Below are 21,377 nucleotides of genomic sequence, written 5' to 3' on the forward strand. Positions count from 1 at the left end.
CTCAGAAATGGTAAGTTCACAAAGGTACATGTATCACATTGGAATAACGGAAATAAAGTGTTCAAACGTACCTACGTTCGGTATTTTAATTTTAGAAACCTACCTGTTACTAACTGTTCGTCTAAAATTGTGAGCCATATTTTTGTGACTGTTACAGCGCCATCTATCACATAGCGGAAAAAGTGGTCAAACTAAAACATTCATATTTCTTTACGTACTACCGAACATGTAATAAAAAATGGGGGTTCCTATTTAAAAAAAAAAACGCAGTTGATATCTGTTTGACCTATGACAGAGCCATCTGGCGGGCCCACCATAGCGCCATCTGGTTTCCCCCTTCAAGCTAGACAAGTTTCTTTCTTTGTAGTTTTTTCGTTTGACGCTTATTTCGCGAGATATTTGGCCCGGTCATGATCAATGGACCACCCTGTATATACGATGACGGAAGAAAATCGCAACATGAAAAAATAATTAATATACAGTAATGAAATTTTGGGAATATATTTAAGTAATTAACATTGCAAGAACACAGGTTAATGTAATTGCGAGTTAGCCACTGCACATATGAAATGTTGGTACATTAATAGTTGGTGTAAGTACCAGAGTGTCGAATGCAAGCATGCAGACGTGCATGCATTGTGTTGTAAAGGTGCAGGATGTCAGTTTGTGTGATGGAATCCCATGCCTGTAGGAGTTGGTCGGTCAGTACAGGGAGGGTTAGCGCTGTATATGGATGACGCTGGAGTTGTCGTCCGATGACGTCCCATATGTGCTCTACTGGAGGACGGGTTTGGTGATCGGCCAGGCCAAGGCAAGATGCCGACAGTCTGTAAGGCATGCATTCTGTTGGAAGACACTCCTGGAATGCTGTTCGTGATTGGCAAAGAAACGGGTAGGATCACCAGCCTCCTGTCCACGTTTGCAGTCAGGACGTGTGGGGTAGCCTCCAGAGTACTCCTGCTGTGAAATAAAATCACACCCCAAGCCATAACTCCAGGTGTGGGTCCAGTCCGCCCAGCACACAGACAGGTTGGTTGCAGGACCTCAACTGGCCTCTTCCTAACCAACATACGGCCATCACTAACACAGAGGCAGAACCAGCTTTCATCAGAAAACACAACACACCTCCACCCTATCCTCCAATGAGCTCTCGCTTGACGCCACTGTAGTCCGTAAATGGCGGTGGTTTGGAGTCAGTGGAATGCATCATACAGAGTGTCTGGTTCGGAGCAGCCCTTGAAGTAACTGTTTTGTAGCAGTTCGCTGAATATGCCTCTCCAGTCTGGTACAGGTCACCTCATGCCAGACAAGTAGACATTGCTCCCAACGAAACCTGCAGGTTGATCACAGGTTGCTTAAGACCTACCCCAACTGATAAAATGTACTGCCTGGCTGGAATAACGCCACCATAGATACGCAGAACAGTGGCTGCCAACAAGGAGAGACTGAAAGTGGCAAAGGAAAGTGCCCATCCACTGCACGGACATTACATAGTCCACCACAGCAACGGCTGAGATCGCGAAAGAGCTTCCTGAGGACATCTGAGAAGCTCACCATTTCACCAGAGAAGGAGAGGCTGCAGTTACGGAAGAAGTCGACGCCTCACCTGCAGACGCCAGAAGCTGAAGAACTGCCACCTGGACACAACGAGAGCTGGCTGGTGTGGAAATCTTTAAACAGATTACGGTCAGGAGTTGGACCATGCAGAGACAACCTGAAGAGATGGGGCTTCATAACAGAAGATACGTCCTGTGGTTGTGGGCAAGAACAAACCACAAGCCACATGCTCCAGTGCCTTTTGTGCCCTACATCCTGCACCAAGATTGATCTCCTGCAAGCCACTCCAGGCGCCTTGGAGGTTGCAAAGTACTGGGAACATGTAATATACTGTAAATACAATTTGTGTTTATATATGTACTTATTTATTGATGTGTATGGCTACTGTAAATTTGTATGTTTCTGATTCGAGAATATAATACAGCAGTTCGTTGTGTCACTGTGGTACCAATTGCCCCTCAAACTGCTGTTGCAGATTGTAATATACCTAATATACAAAGACTTAATGAAAACTTCGATTCCCTGACGTCGTGTAGTACAATACCTCATTTTCAAATGATTGGTATTGCAGTGATTCGTGAATTTCTAAAAACGACATTAAATTGGACACTAATTAGCAGACACTATTACAAAATAAAGCAAACTGTGGCATTCATTGTAGTAATGGGAAAGACTTGAATTAGTGAAAATGGTAGGCATAAATACAGGGTTATTACAAATGATCGAAGCGATTTCACAGCTCTATAATAACTTTATTATTTGAGATTTTTGCACAATGCTTTGCACACACATACAAAAACTCAAAAAGTTTTTTTAGGCATTCACAAATGTTCGATATGTGCCCCTTTAGTGATTCGGCAGACATCAAGCCGATAATCAAGTTCCTCCCACACTCGGCGCAGCATGTCCCCATCAATGAGTTCGAAAGCATCGTTGATGCGAGCTCGCAGTTCTGGCACGTTTCTTGGTAGAGGAGGTTTGAACACTGAATCTTTCACATAACCCCACAGAAAGAAATCGCATGGGGTTAAGTCGGGAGAGCGTGGAGGCCATGACATGAATTGCTGATCCTGATCTCCACCACGACCGATCCATCGGTTTACCAATCTCCTGTTTAAGAAATGCCGAACATCATGATGGAAGTGCGGTGGAGCACCATCCTGTTGAAAGATGAAGTCGGCGCTGTCGGTCCTGAGTTGTGGTATGAGCCAATTTTCCAGCATGTCCAGATACACGTGTCCTGTAACGTTTTTTTCGCAGAAGAAAAAGGGGCAGTGTTTAAACCGTGAGATTGCACAAAACACGTTAACTTTTGGTGAATTGCGAATTTGCTGCACGAATGCGTGAGGATTCTCTACCGCCCAGATTCACACATTGTGTCTGTTCACTTCACCATTAAGAAATAATGTTGCTTCATCACTGAAAACAAGTTTCGCACTGAACGCATCCTCTTCCATGAGCTGTTGCAACCGCGCCGAAAATTCAAAGCGTTTGACTTTGTCATCGGGTGTCAGGGCTTGTAGCAATTGTAAACGGTAAGGCTTCTGCTTTAGCCTTTTCCTTAAGATTTTCCAAACCGTCAGCTGTGGTACGTTTAGCTCCCTGCTTGCTTTATTCGTCGACTTCCGCGGGCTACGCGTGAAACTTGCCCGCACGCGTTCAACCGTTTCTTCGCTCACTGCAGGCCGACCAGTTGATTTCCCCTTACAGAGGCATCCAGAAGCTTTAAACTGTGCATACCATCGCCGAATGGAGTTAGCAGTTGGTGGATCTTTGTCGAACTTCGTCCTGAAGTGTCGTTGCACTGTTGTGACTGACTGACGTGAGTGCATTTCAAGCACGACATACGCTTTCGCGGCTCCTGTCGCCATTTTGTCTCACTGCGCTCTCGAGCGCTCTGGCGGCAGAAACCTGAAGTGCGGCTTCAGCCGAACAAAACTTTATGAGTTTTTCTACGTATCTGTAGTGTGTCGTGACCATATGTCAATGAATGGAGCTACAGTGAATTTATGAAATCGCTTCAATCATTTGTAATAGCTCTGTATATGGTATTAAACACCAACTGTAATTATTCAAATAATTGGACTTTTACGAATGTCGCTTGCAAATGGAGGCACATATTGTAAAACGTAAATTTAGGATGAAAGCTGTAAAGAACATTCCGTCTTAATGACTTTATTAATTAAACTTGTATTGTTATAACCAGATATACGCCTAATCATAAAATTCTGGGCATCTGTTGCAAATTCTGTCAATCAAAACCTGTTTCGTTTTACCCTCTTAGCTTCAGTTATTGTTAGGAATGCGAGTCACTGTGTAATTTGCATGTATTAATTAATCTTGTGAACTTCATTATTGTACTCATATTTAGATGGAATTTTCACATTTAAAAACATTTTTACATTATAAATTTCACATATTATTCAATTCTGTAATTTTAGAAGTATTATTCTGTGTAATCAGAACATCTTAGCTTTGGAACTTTTAATTGTAAATACGATTAAAAATATGTTGTCATTATTAAGTAAAAATGGTCCAAGTGACCATCCATTATTTAGAACATATAAATAGGGAAGCAGCGAGGCTGCTGGGACCGGCAGTTTTAGTTCATATCTCGAAGTGTAACCTTCGTTAGTTACTTGAATATTATTTCACTAAGAATTACAATTGTGAAAAAGTATGTTTCTTGATTTGTGAACCTGTTAGTTGTTTTACGAAGACATACTGTACAACTCGGCCTCTTTGCAATGTGTCATTATGGATTTGGTCAGCTGTTACGAACGGAAGAATAAACGTTCAAAAACTGGAACCGATCACTTTCACTGTAAACCACACACTTCATGAGGATCCAGGCAATCTACGAATATTTCAGATATGTGGCGAAAACTTTCACTTTAACCCTCTACTTATGATTCTAGATAACATCAGATGACATGCACTTTTGATAAGCCAGTTCATCTGTCTTCGAAGTTTTGAAGATTACCTTACCGACGAGTAGATAATAATTGAGTAGAAGTGTCAGAAGATGCAGTTATGATGCGCCAGAGCCATATGCCGGACACGATGGTATTCCCTCACCGTAGTGCCAACTGGCCACCCAGAGCATGGTGTTCTCGCGTCCGTACATTCTCGTGACGAAGGCTGCCAAGAGTCGGGATAGCACGCGTATAATGCTGCTGTGTCTTTCTGCAAGTCTTTCTCGTAGTCCTATTACACCGTTCAAAATTGGTGAGGTGATGATAATGCCGTCTTTGCCATCATAAAGCCTTTCTTGTCCAGCATCAACTCACCACGTACAATCTTAAAGGTAAATAACGCTCATGACACTCACAGCATGCTTGAAAGCAAGCCTGATTTGCGTATTCAGAGTGGCGCTGATACACCTAAGCTTTCGTCTACATCGATATTTCTCAATACCCCATACGGCGCGTAGCATACAGTACCCCGTATCACTACCAGTCATTTTCTTTGCTGTCCCACTCGCAAATAGAACGAAGGAAAAACGACTGTCTACATGTCTCCATATGGGCCATGATTTCTTCATATCTTGTATTTGTGGTCCTTACGCGTAATGTACACTACTGGCCATTAAAATTGCTACACCACGAAGATGACGCCCTAAAGAAGCGAAATTTAACCGACAGGAAGAAGATGCTGTGATATGCAAATGACTAGCTCTTCAGAACATTCACTCAAGGTTGGCAACACCTACAACGTGCTGACATGAGGACAGTTTCCAACCGATTTCTCATACACAAACAGCAGTTGACCGGCGTTGCCTGGTGAAACGTTGTTGTGATGCCTCGTATAAGGAGGAGAAATGCGTACCATCCCGTTTCCGACTTTGATATAAGTTGATTGTAGCCTATCGCGATTGCGGTTTATAGTTTCGCGACATTGCTGCTCGCGTTGGTCGAGATCCAATGACTGTTAGCAGAATATGGAATCGGTGGGTTAAGGAGGGTAATACGGAACGCCGTGCTGAATCCCAACGGCCTCGCATCACTAGCAGTCGAGATGACAGGCATCTTATCCGCACGGCTGTAACGGATCTTGCAGCCACGCCTCGATCCCTGAATCAACAGATGGGGACGTTTGCAAGACATCAACCATCTGCACGAACAGTTCGACGACGTTTGAAGCAGTACGGACTATCAGCTCGGAGACCGTGGCTGCGGTTACCCTTGACGCTGCATCACAGACAGGAGCGCCTGCGATGGTGTACTCGACGACGAACCTGGGTGCACGAATGGCAGAACGTCATTTTTTCGGATGAATCCAGGTTCTGTTTACAGCATCACGATGGTCGCATAGGTGTTTGGCGACATCGCGGTGAACGCACATTGGAAGCGTGTATTCATCATCGCCATACTGGCGTATCACCCGGCGTGATCGTATGGGGTGCCATTGGTTACACGTCTCGGTCACCTCTTGTTCGCATTGACGGCACTTTGAACAGTGGACGTCACATTTCAGATGTGTTACGACCCGTGGCTCTATCATTCATTCGATCCCTGTGAAACCCTACATTGCAGCAGGATAATGCACGACCGCCTGTTGCAGGTCCAGTACGGGCCTTTCTGGATACAGAAAATGTTCGACTGCTGCCTTGGCGAGGGCATTCTCCAGATCTCTCGAAAACGTCTCGTCAATGGTGGCCGAGCAACTGGCTCCTCACAATACGGCAGTCACTACTCTTGTTGAACTGTGGTATCGTGTTGAAGCTGCATGGGCAGCTGTACGCCATCCAAGCTCTGTTTGACTCAATGCCCAGGCGTATCAAGGCCGTTATTACGGCCAGAGGTGGTTGTTCTGGGTATTTATTTCTCAGGATCTATGCACCCAAATTGCGTGGAAATGTAATCGCATGTCAGTTCTAGTATAATATATTTGTCCAATGAATACACGCTTATCATCCGCATCTCTTCTAGGTGTAACAATTTTAATGGCCAATAGTGTATATTGGAAGCAACAAAGTCGTTATGCAGTCAACTTCAGATCCTGGTCCTCTTAAAGTTTCTGAATAGTGTTCCTCGGAAAGAAGATCTCCTTCCCTCTAAAGATTCCCATTTGAGTTCCCAAAGCATTTTGTGTCTTTCGAACCTACCAGTAACCAAACTAGCATCCTGCCCCTTAATTGCTTGGATGTTTTTCTTTAATCAAAACTGGTACGGATCCAAAACACTCGAGCAGTACTCAAGAGTATGTTGCAGCAGCGTCGTACACACAGTCCTTTACAGACAAACCACACTTTCCCAGAATTCTCCCAATAAACCAAATTCAACCATTCGCCTATCCTACCCTCAATCCTAAAATGTTCGTTTCGTTTCATGTCGCTTTGCAGTGTTGTCCAAATGTTCAAACAACGTGTCTATGTCAAGAAGGACACTACAAATGCTGTACACGAAAATTACAGGTTTATTTATTTCCTCTCAATGGCATTAACTTCCTTCCTTCTGTATTTAGAGCTAGCTGCCATTCATCATGCCTACTAGAAATTTTGTTTAAGTCATCTTGTAACCTCCCCCTCACTTATCGATCTTAATAACAGTGAAAAATTAAACCGCGTGTACATAATGGAAATTTGCGAAAAGCAATCGTCACCGAAGTTAGTCTTTCGGTAAAGAGGGAGGAAGGGTTACATCTAAATTAAAGGAAAAATGCAAATGAAACTGGTGGAAATTAATTTTGAAATAGGGTAAAGTTAATAAAGAAAGTAAATATGCAGTCTTTACGTTAACAATTAACTGGCGTTAATTAGATATCTGAGATATATCTTAGATATATTATACGGTCGCCAGTCCTATGGACAACTACTATAATAACTGAAAAAGAAAGATTAATGCACATATAATTAGCACTAAAAGCGTGGCAACTGAAGGTTGACACGTGTTGTGTGAAAACTGAATGTCAGAAGTAATAAATTTCGCTACACTCTGATTCAATTTAGCAAAAGAATTAATAAAACCGGAAGACTGAAAGTTAATTTAGTGACTGAAATTAATAGTGAACTTTCTTTCTGAAGCACTACGAAATTAAATAAAATAAGGTTAGTCTTGGGCTACGCCGGCAGGTGTGGCCGAGCGGTTCTAGGCGCTTCAGCCTGGAACCGTGCGGCCGCTACGGTTGCAGGTTCGAATCCTGCCTAGGGCATGGGTGTGTGTGATCTCTTTAGGTTAGTTAGGTTTAAGTGGTTCTAAGTTCTAGGGGACTGATGACCTCAGAAGTTAAGTCCCATAGTGCTCAGAGCCATTTGAACCATCTTGGCCTACCTCAACAATCATCTCAAAAGCAACTTGAATCTACGCAATTTAGAAATAAGGGGTTTAACTTTGAACTTGAATTAAATGATTTTGAACAATTAACAATAGTAAAATTTAGTTCGTACCAAGCTGAGTTGCAGTCACAGGTAAGCTGAAATATGGTAACAAAACTCGCACTCTTAATTTGTGCTTGTGTAATCTAAATATAGTTCTGTTTGATTATTGTAGCCAGCTATGAATAGTTTAACTGAACTTTGAAATTAAAGCAGTGAAATGGAATGATATTACTTTAATGCTGGCGTTTGAATTTCAACGATACTCGACATTTCGGAAAAGGAAGGTACCCTGCTTGGTGCTGCAGTTGGGACAATGAGCAACAAAGGTTCATGCTAAGTTGCTGTAAGTTTGTGAGGAAAATGGAACAATGGACTGCCATACAGTTCTAAAACTTTACGTGCTTCCAGTCTTCCTTGTTGGTTGATTGAAGGTTTGAAGTCGTCGATCGATGAGGTGGCGACAATCACTTATTGTTGGCCGTCGCTGTTGCAGAAGCTGGATGTTGGCGCGCCTTCTTCTCGACACGGTCACCAGGCGAAATGGGCTCTTGATGTGTGCCAGCTAATGTTTCCCATCCGCGAGACCGCGCCAGAAACTATCGCAGCAAGTGGAGCGCAATTACACGCTGCCAAACCCCGAAATCGCGGCAACTCGCGGGAGCGTCACCCAACACACCTGCTCCACCGCCCTACTCCAGCCAGACTCCACTCTGCCCGCGCTCTACGCGGCAGAGTTAACACAACTCAAGATCCTAAACACTTTGGTTCTCCACACGACCTATCGATGTCATCGTTCGATAGCATAGTTTTCCCTAGGCAAGACCCAGCGTAAAAATACAAATAATATTTACAAAACAAACCAATTATACATCGATATAAATGCGTAATTATATATAAATACACAAATTGTAAAACAATTACAATATGTAAAGACACAGAAATGTCATATCTTCAGGCAACGAAACAAGGAAAAAATTTATAGTACAATAGATGGAAGTAGGAGGATTTGTATTTCCGGCGTTACAATCTTGTGCCTTCCTACAGCCACTCAATTTCGGCAACTCTCCGTGCAGTACAGTGTTATCAGCAAACAGCTCCAGATTGCTGCCCACCCTGCCTGCCAAGTCATTCGTGTACGGAGAAAGTAACAGCGGTCCTATCACGCTTTCCTGGGGCACTCCTGACAATACGTTTCTCTCTGATGAACACTCGCCGTCGAGGATATCGTACTGGATTTATAATCTAACAAGTCCTCGAGCCACTCACGCATCTGTGAACCTGTTCTACGTGCTTCTACCGTGTCAAACGCATTCCAGAAATCTGGAATCTGCCTGTTTCCCTTCAGACATAGCGTCACTGTTATGCAACTGGCCCTAAATTTGAATAAACAAAACCTTTTAGACGTAGAAACATTTTACAACCTTATGTTGCACAATTCCTTCTTAGAGTTGCGCTTCTTTTTTACTGTCAGTGTAATTTCGTTTGGCTTTGTCAGCAGTACTGCACTAGACCTCCGTTTTGGAATGCATCATCAACAAGTCACATAAGTTAAAGAAATGAGGTATTAGACTCCTTCTGTGGACATGTTCATAATAATGGTGTTGGAACAGTAAGGGAAATTGTGCTCATGAGTTGTTGAACATTTGCAGCTACTTACAGGGTGTTTCAAAAATGACCGGTATATTTAAAACGGCAATAAAAACTAAACGAGCAGCGATAGAAATACACCGTTTCTTGCAATATGCTTGGGACAACAGTACATTTTCAGGCGGACAAACTTTCGAAATTACAGTAGTTACAATTTTCAACAACAAATGGCACTGCAAGTGATGTGAAAGATATAGAAGACAACGCAGTCTGTGGGTCCGCCATTCTCTACGTCGTCTTTCTGCTGTAAGCGTGTGCTGTTCACAACGTGCAAGTGTGCTGTGGACAACATGGTTTATTCCTTGGAACAGAGGATTTTTCTGGTGTTGGAATTCCACCGCCTAAAACACAGTGTTGTTGCAACAAGACGAAGTTTTCAACGGAGGTTTAATGTAACCAAAGGACCAAAAAGCGATACAATAAAGGATCTGCTTGAAAAATTTCAACGGACTGGGAACATGATGGATGAACGTGCTGGAAAGGTAGGGCGACTGCGTACGGCAACCACAGAGGGCAATGCACAGCTAGTGCAGCAGGTGATCCGACAGCGGCCTCGGGTTTCCGTTCGCCGTGTTGCAGCTGTGGTCCAAATGACGCCGACGTCCACGTATCGTCTCGTGCGCCAGAGTTTACACCTCTATCCGTACAAATTTCAAACGCGGCAACCCCTCAGCGCCGCTACCGTTGCTGCACGAGAGACATTCGCTAACGATATAGTGCACAGGATTGATGACGGCGATATGCATGTGGGCAGCATTTGGTTTACTGACGAAGCTTATTTTTACCTGGACGGCTTCATCAATAAACAGAACTGGCGCATATGGGGAACCGAAAAGCCCCATGTTGCAGTCCCATCGTTCCTGCATCCTCAAAAAGTACTGGTCTGGGCCGCCATTTCTTCCAAAGGAATCATTGGCCCATTTTTCAGATCCGAAACGATTACTGCATCACGCTATCTGGACATTCTTCGTGAATTTGTGGCGGTACAAACTGCCTTAGACGACACTGCGAACACCTCGTGGTTTATGCAAGAAGGTGCCCGGTCACATCGCACGGCCGACGTCTTTAATTTCCTGAATGAATATTTCAATGATCGTGTGATTGCTTTGGGCTATCCGAAACATACAGGAGGCGGCGTGGATTGGCCTCCCTGTTCGCCAGACATGAACCCCTGTGACTTCTTTCTGTGGGGACACTTGAAAGACCAGGTGTACCGCCAGAATCCAGAAACAATTGAACAGCTGAAGCAGTACATCTCATCTGCATGTGAAGCCATTCCGCCAGACACGTTGTCAAAGGTTTCGGGTAATTTCATTCAGAGACTACGCCATATTATTGCTACGCATGGTGGATATGTGGAAAATATCGTACTATAGAGTTTCCCAGACCGCAGCGCCATCTGTTGTTGAAAATTGTAACTACTCTAATTTCGAAAGTTTGTCTGCCTGAAAATGTACTGTTGTCCCAAGCATATTGCAACAAACGGTGTATTTCTATCGCTGCTCGTTTAGTTTGTATTGCCGTTTCAAATATACCGGTCATTTTTGAAACACCCTGTACCTGTGCAATGAATATGACACAGTGGGGTTGTAATTGGGCTGTAATTGACCTCTGGTGAACATGATTTCCCAACTGATGCTCGACGTAGGCGTGTCTGTGTGTCGTACAAGTACTGAGGGTACTGCGTGACCCAGAGGGCTGCTCTGTGCCACTGTGTTCCAGAATCGACACTATGGCAGCTACGTACAAGGTCGAGACGGCCACGGCCGTGGCCCTCGGAGACCTTCTAGACGACGGGGACAGCGCCATGGTGACGCTGGAGGCAGCCGGTACACGCCTGGTGGCGCACAGAGCCGTCGTGGCAGCCAGGAGCTGCGTGTTCTCCGCCATGTTGCACGACGACAAGCCAGAGGCCGGCAGCGGCCACATCAGCATCCCCAATATGGAGGGCCCGGTGCTCAGACAGTTGGTTGTCTACATGTATACTCTTCAGATACCCCAGCTGCCCAGCATGGTCTCCCAGCTGCTGGCTGTCGCTGACAGTTATGGTGTGTCAAAGCTGAAGACAGAGTGCGAGCAGCAGCTGGTGGCACAGCTGTCAGTGGAGAACGCGGCAGCCACGGCTGTGCTTGCAGTGAGGTGGTCCTGCCCGAGCCTAACTGCAGCCGCCCTAGCCTTCATTAAGGCCCATAACTTCCAGGTGATGGCTACGCAGGGCTGGGCAGATGCAATGCGGACAGCCCCTGAACATTTGATCGAAGTGAGCCGCCTGCTTGGTGACTCACCGGCAGAACCAAGGTAAGGAGGAGGGGAGGCCAGGCACTTGTAGCCTTCCCCAAAGTTGTGTGTGTGTGTGTGTGTGTGTGTGTGTGTGTGCGTGTGTGGGAGGGGGCTGTGTGGGGGAGTGTGGGTGTGCGTGGATGTGGGTGTGGCTGTGGGTGGGTGTGTGCGCGCCAGTGTGTGGGTGCATGGGTGCACATTTTCAAGTCTGTTGTGTTTGCCATTGAGTTTCTGTATGTGTGTCTGTGCTGTGAAATACCACTTCGTCGACAGCTACAAAAATGCATTTGCCGATAGCTCACAATGAAGTAGAGTCGAATGGCATGAATGACTGAAAGACATCAAAGGAAAGGCTTTCCCTATCCCTACACACCCAAAGCCACCTTTTCTTCACGAGGTATAAAAGCTGTTGCGTAAGTGTTGTGTACATAGTTCCGCGTAGTCAGCGCGTACACATCTTTCCCACTAGAGCGCGCCCCGCTAAGCACAACAGCGCAGGCGCAGCGCTCGTCCGTCTCCGCACTACGAGATGGCGCTGACTTAGAGACGGACAAAATTCTGCTTCTGCCGATCCGCGTATTAATATGTAATGCAGCCAATGAGATTGCTGCTAACGTAGAACCTTTTCTCCTCGCGAATCACACTCGCGCTGTGATACCTGAACGCTCGAGGTATTATAACGAGTGTACAGACCTCCGATTAGTCAGTCTGCATTAGTCTGCATTAGTCTGCATTTGTCTGTACCAGTCTATAGTCAACTTTCAGTCTGCGTCTAATAAGATTATCATATTCCTGTACATAGCCATGAAGAGAAGTGTATAGAAACTTTGTCAAGTATCAGAGATATGTGAGAATAAGATTACCATACCAAGACCAAAGGAACGTCAGATTGTCAATTGTAAATAGCATCCAGAATGAAGTTGAGTAAGATTTATGATTGTTATTATTTTAATAAATGTCTGTGAAAATTAATAAAGTTCTATTTAAAGTTGGTCACCGTCAATCTGCTATCCTAAGCGTTCAAGTGAAATTTCTATCGTCTGACCCAACGGCAGAAGATAAACAAGCCACGATAAGACCACGAGACACATTGCTGACACTCGCCTACTTCGTTAGAGCGACAAGTCAAATAATCTGATGGTGTGTGTACCGAAGGTCTTACAGTACGCACACCACAGTAAGTATGTGTGTTAAGTGTAGGGGACAGCAATGGACTTGTGTGTAATGCAGCATCATGGTCATACTAGCGATGATGAGAGAATAGAGAGACTAAAACCCTGTGGCGGCACATATCTTTCTCTTTACAGCTTCAACACGTCTCTAGATTGAGCTGTTTTTAATGGCACACAAGTTAGCAAACAAAAATGAATGAAGATTCAAGTTTTCTGTAGTTTCAGAAATTATTTTGGCTCTCAAGGAGCCCATTCTTATTTGGAGTAATTAGTTCTGTTACACTAGGCGTGTTACAATTTACAAGGAACCTCTTCAGTTCGAGGTCGCAAATCCAATCTTTAGTAAGGTTCATTTGCAAATGTTGTGCTAACAGCTATGATAGGAAAACGTTAGGTGCTAATGACTCACCATTTGCATCAGGAGGGCAACAGAAATTGTTTCTGGGAGGTACAGAGATCCATCTTCTATGGGATTAGTGTACCACACTTCACAAAATGGACATCGGCGACATTCAAAAAATGTTCAAAACAAACCACTGACTTTCACTATGGACACCAAATGAAAAATGGCGCGCCACACTGATCAGAGAGGTTTGCACCATTAAGATCGAAGGCGAGCTCCTTGGGAGTTACAAACTGTGCAGGACACTCAGTTAGGTTGGTTGGTTGGTTTGGGGAAGGAGACCAGACAGCGGGGTCATCGGTCTCATCGGATTAGAGAAGGATTGGGAAGGAAGTCCGCCGTGCCCTTTCAGAGGAACCATCCCGGCATTTGCCTGGAGTGATTTAGGGAAATCACGGACGCGGGATTGAACCGTCGTCCTCCCGAATGCGAGTCCAGTGTCTAACCACTGCGCCACCCCGCTCTGTGTCTCAGTTAGGTATCAACTCTTAAAGAATGCATATAGAATCATATTTGTGTAACAGGGTGATGAGGACTAATGAAATGTGATGGCATGCGACTGAATGTGAAACAGTCTGTCACGGAGCTTATTGTGAAACTGGCTATCCTTTAGGGCATAGCTGCTGATATTGAGATAATTCGTTTTACTGGAACAGAGAAAAACAAACATCCAGCGGTTGAATTTTTGCAATGGTTAAAGATGGTATGAACTGCTATGTCACACACTTTTCATGAAGTATTATTTGCTCTAAAGAAGTATGATTTTTTACATGCAGACCAGGAGTGAAGCAAAACAAAGTTAGTTTGACCAGATATTGGCCAAAACCGTGTACAACCATAGCGCAGTTTTACGTCCCTTTTCTCACGTAAATATTCTCTACTGTTCTTGTAAGATGACTCACATGAGAAAGACGCGTAGTGGGTGGAGCACCTCCAACTTGTCGCAGCACAGTAAATACACATCTCTTGGTAACTAATTTCCAGGGTTCCTTTCATATGGATTTTCTCATGAATTCTCGATTGGTCGAAGTTGTAAACAGATTCCGTACTGGCCGATTGGATAAGTTTGTTTATCTCTTAAACAAAGTTTCTGTTCGATTCCGCAGTTTACTGGCATCGTCAGGTTGGCGGTTTGTTTGAAATTTCGTTATCTTACACCTTCCAATGGTGTAGCACTGTTAGAAGTTAGGTAACAATTGGCTTCTTCGCTTGAAATCACTGTAATCTATGTCGTGCGCAATTTCATATGCATAACGTAGTAGGTCACAATCTTGCACTTCCTGTAAATTGTATCTAGCGCCCTCGAAATGCGCAAACAGCAGTTTCTTTAACAAGTGCGCCTTGCCCATCCTTGAATATTAGACGTTTTTGTTATGCACTTTGTGGCCATTATTCGAAATCTGTTCATTTCACAATTTTTTTGCTTTGCTGTGGATGATTTTCCATGTAAATATGTTTAGTTCCCAAACCTTGGGACAACGATTGTCCTTTTCAGTGTCAATTTCACTTGTAAGCACACATTGTCTTCATTACACTCCTCGTGTGCACTGTCCACACAGTCAAGCGTGTACGACACCACACATACCAGTCACTCATCTTGCAGAAACGCTCATATTTCATCTGCCACTTCTTTCTTTGTGACCAAATATAAGTAAGCTTTTGCAACTGTGGTTGTAGATATAGTGCAATGTTTGCTTTCTTTATCGTTGCAGTTACTCTACTTTGTATTAGCACCACTAGTACTGTAGCACTGATGTGGGTTACTCGTCGACTAAGCGGTTCAACTACATTCCGTAGCCTCGTGCTGTGTTCACCTTTGGATACCTCGAGTCGCCGGCCGGAGTGGCCGAGCGGTTCTAGGCGCTTAAGTCTGGAACTGCGCGACCGCTACGGTCGCAGGTCCGAATCCTGCCTCGGGCATGGATATGTGTGATGTCCTTAGGTTAGTTAGGTTTAAGTAGTTCTAAGGCTAGGGGACTGATGACCTCAGATGTTAAGTCCCATAGTGCTCAGAGCCATTTGAACCATGTTTTGATACCTCGAGTCCCACCTCTTGTTGCCATTAGCAGCCAATGTTGGGATTGCGTGTTAGACAATGTGTGGTGTGTCGAATGCCTTAAACATTCGCCCCTTTGCGATTTCGCACTCAAGGGGTTTGGCAACAACTTTTTAAAGAGAGGGTATACTGAGAGTTCATTCAGCAGGTGGCATTTCCACTGTGGGCACAAAGATGTGCTGTTGAGCACAGAAACAAATGCAGTGACGTGTGGAATTTGTAATCAAACTGGTGAGTGCTTCTGCCTTGTTCTGCACAACGTACAGGTCACAGTACACCTCTTCACTATAAGAATCTTTTATAATGTCAATGCTGCTGCAGTGACTGCTGACAGTAAGACAGATATGGATGGGATGATGCTGCATAAATGGAAATTCAAGATGAGGAGTATGTATGTGTTTCTCCTTATTAGCAGGTAAGAACATTGTGAAACGCTGACACATGAGTGAATAAGGGCAGTAATGTGTTCACAGTTTTCGATTTCTCATGTTGCCATGTTGATTTGTCCCAACTGGTAAACATAGTAAGATATGCCACTAATGCAACGTCAGCCCCATATTTACTACTCGCAGTTCACCTGCAGCGATATAGACCACTCCTCCATCTGACAGGTGGATCTCCACACAGACGAGCAGCCTAGCACCCAGCAGTCCCAGTCAGTGATGTGGTGACAGAAGTGCCTGGCCTTGTGTTAGTACTGATGATCCCATTCGAGGCAGTGGCAGAGCAAGTCAGGTACAGGTACAGGTACAGGTACAAGATGGCAAAACCAAACTAGGCCCACAGTCTGCTTGATGTATTCGTAGTGCACATTTTGTAAAATAATAATAATAATAATAATAATAATAATAATAATAACATGGCAAGCACCCGTATCATCTAACACAGCCACACATCGATCAAGACGCATCCAACACATGGCTAAGAAAAGGCAATATATACAGTGAGACGGAAGGATTCATGATTGCAATACAGGATCAAACAATAAACACCAGATAGTACAGCAAGCATATTATTAAAGATCCCAACACCACAACAGATAAATGCAGACTTTGCAAACATCAAATAGAAACAGTAGATCACATCACAAGTGGATGTACAATACTAGCAAATACAGAATACCCCAGAAGACATGACAATGTAGCAAAAATAATACATCAACAGCTTGCCTTACAACATAAACTTATAAAACAACATGTTCCCACATACAAGTATGCACCACAAAATGTACTGGAGAATGATGAATACAAATTATACTGGAACAGAACCATTATAACAGATAAAACAACTTCCACATAACAAACCTGACATCATACCAATAACAGGAGAAAAAATTGAGAAATACATCCAACTGGCTGAAGAAGTCAAGGACATGTGGCATCTGGATAAAGTCAACATTATACCAATTATACTATCAACTACAGGAGTCATACCACACAATATCCACCAGGACACCAATGCAATACAGCTACATCCAAACTTATATGTACAATTACAGAAATCCGTAATTATTGATACATGTTCAATTACCCGAAAGTTCCTAAATGCAATATAACATATACCGTACACTTAAAAGGAAGTGACGCTTGATCAAGGTCCGCGTCACTTTCCATTTTTAACCAGACCTAACGTCTGAGAAAGGAGAGAAATAATAATAATAATCTTGTAATGTCTGGCAAAAAATCAAATACTTTTAATGTGTGTAATGTGCATAAATACACATTGGCTATCACGGACCCTGAAGATCATGCGGCAGCCTTTCGGTATTCCTCCAAAGATGGCAATCTTGAGAACTTTGGACCCAGTTATCATGACCACCCAGCTGCTGAAGGTCCTTCTGCAGCTCATCCTCCCATCGCATCCTCGTTCTTCAATTTGGACAAGTTCCACAAGGCTTTCTCGTGAGCACAGCTGTAGCCTGGAACTTTTTTGGCATCCTGACAATGTACCCTGCCCATCTTGTTCTCCGCGCTTTCATTTTCTGCACGATGTTTGGTTGTTTCAGTAGGTTATACAGATCCTGGTTCCTTCTACGTCGCCATGTGTTCTCTTCGCGGATTGGTCGAAAGATCTTCCCCGTTTTCCGTTCAAACATCAGCGGTTTCTGTTCATCTTTTCTCGTGGTGCTTATTGTTTCTGTCCCGCACAACACCGGTGCTGTCATTGCACTATAGGCTTTAACTTTGTTGCTAACTGACAGTTTTCTTGATGACATTATCTGCTTCAGAGTGTAAAATATATTTTAAACCCACTGACAGTACGCTGGTTAATTTCTTGTTTTAGTTTATTATGCCTGTTGAACCAATTTCCAAGCTGTTTAAATATTTCACTCTGTTTATGTTTCATATTATAATCTGCGATGGCGCTTTCTTAGCGGCCTCTCAGGATATATCTATAATTTCAGTGTTGTGCATACTAATTCTCAGCCCAATCTTGCTGACATTCTTCGATAAGTCCTCTACAGTTTCTGCCACCTTTGTCTGTGACTCCGCTGTGGCCGTAGTGTCACCTGCTTATCCAGATAGCTCTGTCCTTCCATTTAGCTTTACACCTTTACCTCCTCTTTTCATTTTCTGATTTACTTCTTCCACGACCAAATTAAAAAGCAATGGTAGATTGGCATCACCTTGTGTCCCATCTGTTCTGATATTGAATTCCTTGGACAGCACCCCCCCTGGTATTTCACCTCGGCTTTTACCTCTACTGTACACACCTCCACCTTGCTCGGTATGCCAAGCTCCCTCAGGATGTTGTGCACACTTAATTTGTGAATATTATCATACGCCTTTGAGAAATCAACAGATGTTACCAGGCACCGATAGTTGAATTCCCAGCACTTCTTCCACATTTGTCTCGCGGTGAAAACTTGATTCATAGTTGATCCCCCTGCCAGAAAACCTTTGTGGTACACTCCAACAACATCTGCACCAAAAGGCTTTAGCCTTTCAAATATTATCAATGATAAGATTTTGAATGGTAGGGAAATACCCATGCAATTACTACAATTCGTTTGTATTGTTCTTTTTACGCAGTGGAATAATTGCAGCTGACTGTCACTCTTTTGGGATCTTCTCGTTTCACCATACTAATGTGTAATCTACAGTCTAATAATTGTAATAGGTAAAGGCGTCATCAGCGTGAAAAATTGTTTCGAACACCACAGTGCTTCACTGCGTACGGCCCTGTTGAAGCTGGTGCATGATTCCTGCCGTCGACCTCCGAAGTGACTCACCCAGCCAGATGTAGGGGTCACACGCAGTTTAACTTGGATCCAGAAGCACGGTGCAAGTCTTCATTTTTCACGTGAACGAACATCGCCAGAGCTAAAAGAGATGATCAGTAACAGATAACAAGCCTACAATTGACAGTAGACCAAATTCAAAATTTTGGGTTTGTAGTCTGGCATTTTATCACTGAGCAATTGAATCTATGTACTTACAGGTATAGGTGACGACTTAGGATACGAATCAACATTTAGCACAGCGATCATCAGAATGCAAAGAATGTAATAAGAAAATTACCTCTAGGTTTATATCCCTGGAAAAAAGCTAGTACGATACCAGCTAGTTTTGTAGCCTTATTAGGAGATAGCAGCTTTTTTCCATATTGTATCATATGTTTTTGTGCTTTTTTATATTACTGGAATTCTCAACAACGCCGTTGAGATCTATTTCATATGAAAATTTTCTTTCAGTTGATGAAATAATGAGAATGGCTTGTTTTTCTTCATTCCTGGTATATTAAGGGGACGAAAGTCATAGGATGACCACTGATGGGAGTTGAGAGTTTCAACACGGAATGATAGTTGGTGTTAGATGCATGAGATATTCCATTTTGGAAATAGTTAGCGAATTCAATATTCGAGGATCCACAGTTTCAAATGTGTGCCAAGAACACCAGACTTCAGGGCAGTTCCAACGACTTGTTGAGTACGTCTCGTCGAGCTGATGCACGACGCCAGCCAAAAAGGAGGTCCGACACGATACTAAGAGGCACGCCACGATTTGTCACCTCACCGTATTGTTCTCCAGAGTCACTATGCACTGTGTAGGAAAGCTCCGGGTCAGTATTTCAAGCATACTGTGTGACAGCCAAGACAATATCAACACGAACTGTACCTGAGTGAGAAGTTTGCATACATTTGCTATAAGAGGACTGCCACTAAAGCAGAGTTATTAAACACTGTTTTCCGAAACTCCTTCACCAAAGAAGACGAACTAAATGTTCCTGAATTCCAATCAAGAACAACAGCCAAGATAAGAAACATAGAAGTAGATATCTTCGGAGTAACGAAGCAGCTTAAATCACATAATAAAGGCAAGGCCTTCGGTCCAGATTGTATACCAGTCAGGTTCCTCTCAGAGTATGCTGATAAAATAGCTCGAAATTTAGCAATTATATACAACCACTCGCTCACAGAAAGATCCGTACCTAAAGACTGGAAAATTGCTCAAGTCACACCAATACGCAAAAAGGGAAGTAGGAGTAATCCGCTGAATTACAGGCCTATATCACTAACGTCGATTTATAGTAGGGTTTTGGAACGTATACTGTATTTCAACATTATGAAGTACCTCGAAGAAAACTATTTATTGACACTTAGCACGGATTCAGAAAATATCGTTCTTGTGAGACACAACTAGCTTTTTATACTCAAGAAGTAATAAGTGCTATCCACAGGGGATGTCAAATTGATCCCGTATTTTTAGATTTCCAGAAGGCTTTCGACACCGTTCCTCACAAGCGTCTTATAACGAAACTGCGTGCCTACGGAGTATCGCCTCAGTTGTGCGACTGGATTCGTGATTTCCTGTCAGAAAGGCCGCAGTTCGTAGTAATAGACGGAAAGTCATAGAGTAAAACAGAAGTAATATCCGGCGTTCCCCTAGGAAGTGTTATAGGCCCTCTATTGTTCCTGATCTATATTAACGACATAGGAGACAATCTGAGTAGCCGTTTTGGATTGTTTGCAGATGATGCATTTACCGTGTTGTAAGGTCATCAGATGATCAAAACGACTTCCAAAATGATTTAGATAAGATATCTGTATGGTGCGAAAAGTGGCAATTGACTGAATAAAGAAAAGTGTGAAGTTATTCACATGAGGACTAAAAGAAATCAGCTAAATTTCGATTACGCGATAAGTCACACAAATCTGAAGGCTGTAAATTCAACTGCATACTTAGGGATTACAATTACAAATAACCTAAATTGGAACGATCACATAGATAATATTGTGGATAGAGCAAACCAAAGACTGCAATTCATTGGCAGAACACTTAGAAGGTGCTACAGGTCTACTAAAGAGACTGATTACTCCACGCTTGTCCGCCCTATTCGGGAGTATTGCTGTGCGGTGTGGGATCCGCATCAGGTGGGACTGACGGATGACATCCAAAAAGTACAAAGGAGGGCAGCTCGTTTTGTATTATCGCAAAATAGTGGAGATGGTGTCACAGACATGATACGTGAATTGGAGTGGCACTCATTAAAACAAAGGCGTTTTTCGTTGCGACGGGATCATCTCATGAAATTTCAATCACCAGTTTTCTCCTCCGATTGCGAAAACACTCTGTTGGCACCCACCTACATCGGGAGAAATGATCACGATAAAATAAGAGAAATCAGGACTCGCACAGAAAAATGTAAGTGCTCGTTTTTCCCGCGTGCCGTTCGAGAGTGGAACCGTACAGAGACACTTTGAAGGTGGTTCATTGCACCCTCTGCCAGGCACTTTATAGTGAATAGCAGATGAATAACGTAGATGTAGATGCAGACGTCTGTGGATGCTATTGTCCTGACACCAAAACAGTGGTCAGCGGTGGTGCTGTCTTGAGACTATGTGACCATATCCCACACATATTGTGGCGCTGAAATTCTCTTAGAAGCTGTATTCAGATACACAGAAAAGTAGAATATACACTACTGGCCATTAAAAATGCT

At 43.5% G+C, this 21,377-nt stretch overlaps 1 protein-coding gene across 1 annotated transcript in view; it reads left to right on the forward strand.

The window, feature by feature from the left end:
• The window catches only part of LOC126108552 (ankyrin repeat domain-containing protein 65-like), a 65,567-nt gene that overhangs the window by 36,029 nt on the left and 8,161 nt on the right, over nt 1-21,377 (forward strand). The window contains exon 2 of the mRNA XM_049913838.1: nt 11,246-11,821. Coding sequence (XP_049769795.1) covers nt 11,256-11,821 — 566 coding nt within the window. The 5' untranslated portion in view covers nt 11,246-11,255. The remainder of the gene's footprint in view (nt 1-11,245; nt 11,822-21,377) is intronic.

This window comes from Schistocerca cancellata, chromosome 11, assembly GCF_023864275.1.
Source record: "Schistocerca cancellata isolate TAMUIC-IGC-003103 chromosome 11, iqSchCanc2.1, whole genome shotgun sequence".
In the NCBI taxonomy this organism is placed as follows: domain Eukaryota; kingdom Metazoa; phylum Arthropoda; class Insecta; order Orthoptera; family Acrididae; genus Schistocerca; species Schistocerca cancellata.